The sequence below is a fragment of the Aplysia californica genome, unplaced genomic scaffold, assembly GCF_000002075.1.
Source record: "Aplysia californica isolate F4 #8 unplaced genomic scaffold, AplCal3.0 scaffold01549, whole genome shotgun sequence".
Classification (NCBI taxonomy): Eukaryota; Metazoa; Mollusca; class Gastropoda; order Aplysiida; family Aplysiidae; genus Aplysia; species Aplysia californica.
The window spans coordinates 20,040-21,541 of record NW_004798819.1 but is presented as its reverse complement, the minus strand read 5'-3'; the positions used below and the strand labels follow the sequence as shown (position 1 = coordinate 21,541).

The 1,502-nt window shown below is 49.6% G+C and overlaps 1 protein-coding gene across 1 annotated transcript in view; it reads right to left on the bottom strand.

The window, feature by feature from the left end:
* The window catches only part of LOC101848718 (ankyrin-3), a gene marked incomplete in the record, with an annotated part of 25,443 nt that overhangs the window by 10,009 nt on the left and 13,932 nt on the right, over positions 1-1,502 (bottom strand). Inside the window, 2 exon segments of the mRNA XM_013090815.2 lie at positions 367-501; positions 1,214-1,373. Coding sequence (XP_012946269.1) covers positions 367-501; positions 1,214-1,373 — 295 coding nt within the window.

The window sequence follows — 1,502 nt, the reverse complement described above, 5'->3', positions numbered from 1 at the left end:
CACATGACACAACATCCCCTGTGTTACCTCACATGACACAACATCCCCTGTGTTACCTCACATGACACAACATCCCCTGTGTTACCTCACATGACACAACATCCCATGTGTTACCTCATGTGACACATCCTGCCATGCACTCCCTCACCTGTTTCTGGTAGCTGTCCTGTAGTGTGACCTCACCTGTAGTGTGACCTCACCTGTTACCTCACCTGTAGTGTTACCTCACCTGTAGTGTGACCTCACCTGTAGTGTTACCTCACCTGTAGTGTGACCTCACCTGTAGTGTTATCTCACCTGTAGTGTGGCCTCACAAGTTTCTGGTAGCTGTCCTGTAGTGTTACCTCACCTGTAGTGTGACCTCACCTGTTTCTGGTAGCTGTCCTGTAGCTGAGCGCGCGGCGTGCGTCGCTGAGGGTCCACGTAGTTTCCTCCCGTGTACGACACGTGTGAGATGAGCATGTGTAGAGGGGTCTCCCCGAGGTCGGTGTATGCGTTCACCTGAGGTCGGAGGTCACACAAACACACAAGGTCATTACGTGGCTACACAGTTTGCTTGTCTATGCGTGTGTGCGACATTACGTATGATTGATAGAGTTAAAAAAGGAATGGCAATATGATTACGATGGTGTATCTTTTCTGCCTGGGTAATGTTTACCAGGAACTGATCCTACATGTGTATTGTGTCCGGACAGTCACAGAACATTTGCAATATTTGTGTGAGTGGAAGGGCGAATTACCGTTTGCAACTGCATAATGCCATATGAGCGCCAAGGGGTGGATGTCAACAGAGAAGTCCTTACAGGGAATCAGGCTTACTTTGCTCACCTCTCTAGCCTCAACAGCACAAAGTCTGCTTCGACTATCAAGGCACCCCGGAAATAACGGGTCACAAGAGAGTGACAAACACACAAAAGAAGTAGAGGAAAATGACAATAGTAAGGATCAGGAAAGAAAAAGCAACAGTTCCCCCTATGTCGTTCCGGCATAGAATGAGCATGACATTGTTGGATCAGCCCATTTTCTATTCTACTGTGCATTAGAACATGTTAATGTTCCCCCTTTGGGAATGGCCAAAAGACAACTTCAGTCAGTAGCACTGCCCTGGGGGGTGGGGGGTGGTAAAGGCAGGTTTGTGTGAGTGTGTGAGCGTGTGAGATGAGTGTGTGAGCGTGTGAGGTGAGTGTGTGAGCGTGTGAGGTGAGTGTCTGACCTCCTGTTCTATGCCGGTGGTGAGCAGGTACTTGGTGGTGTCGTAGATGGTGAACAGACCGTCCATGTTTTGTCGGTACAGCCGGTGCAGCGCTGTCTCCTGGATGCCCTCTGACCTCAAGTGCACGTCCGCACCGCTCTCCAGGAGGATACTCACACACCTGTCAGACAGACACAACAGATAGATAGACACACACCTGTCAGACAGACACAACAGACAGATAGTCACACACCTGTCAGACAGACACAACAGATAGATAGTCACACACCTGTCAGACAGACACAACAGA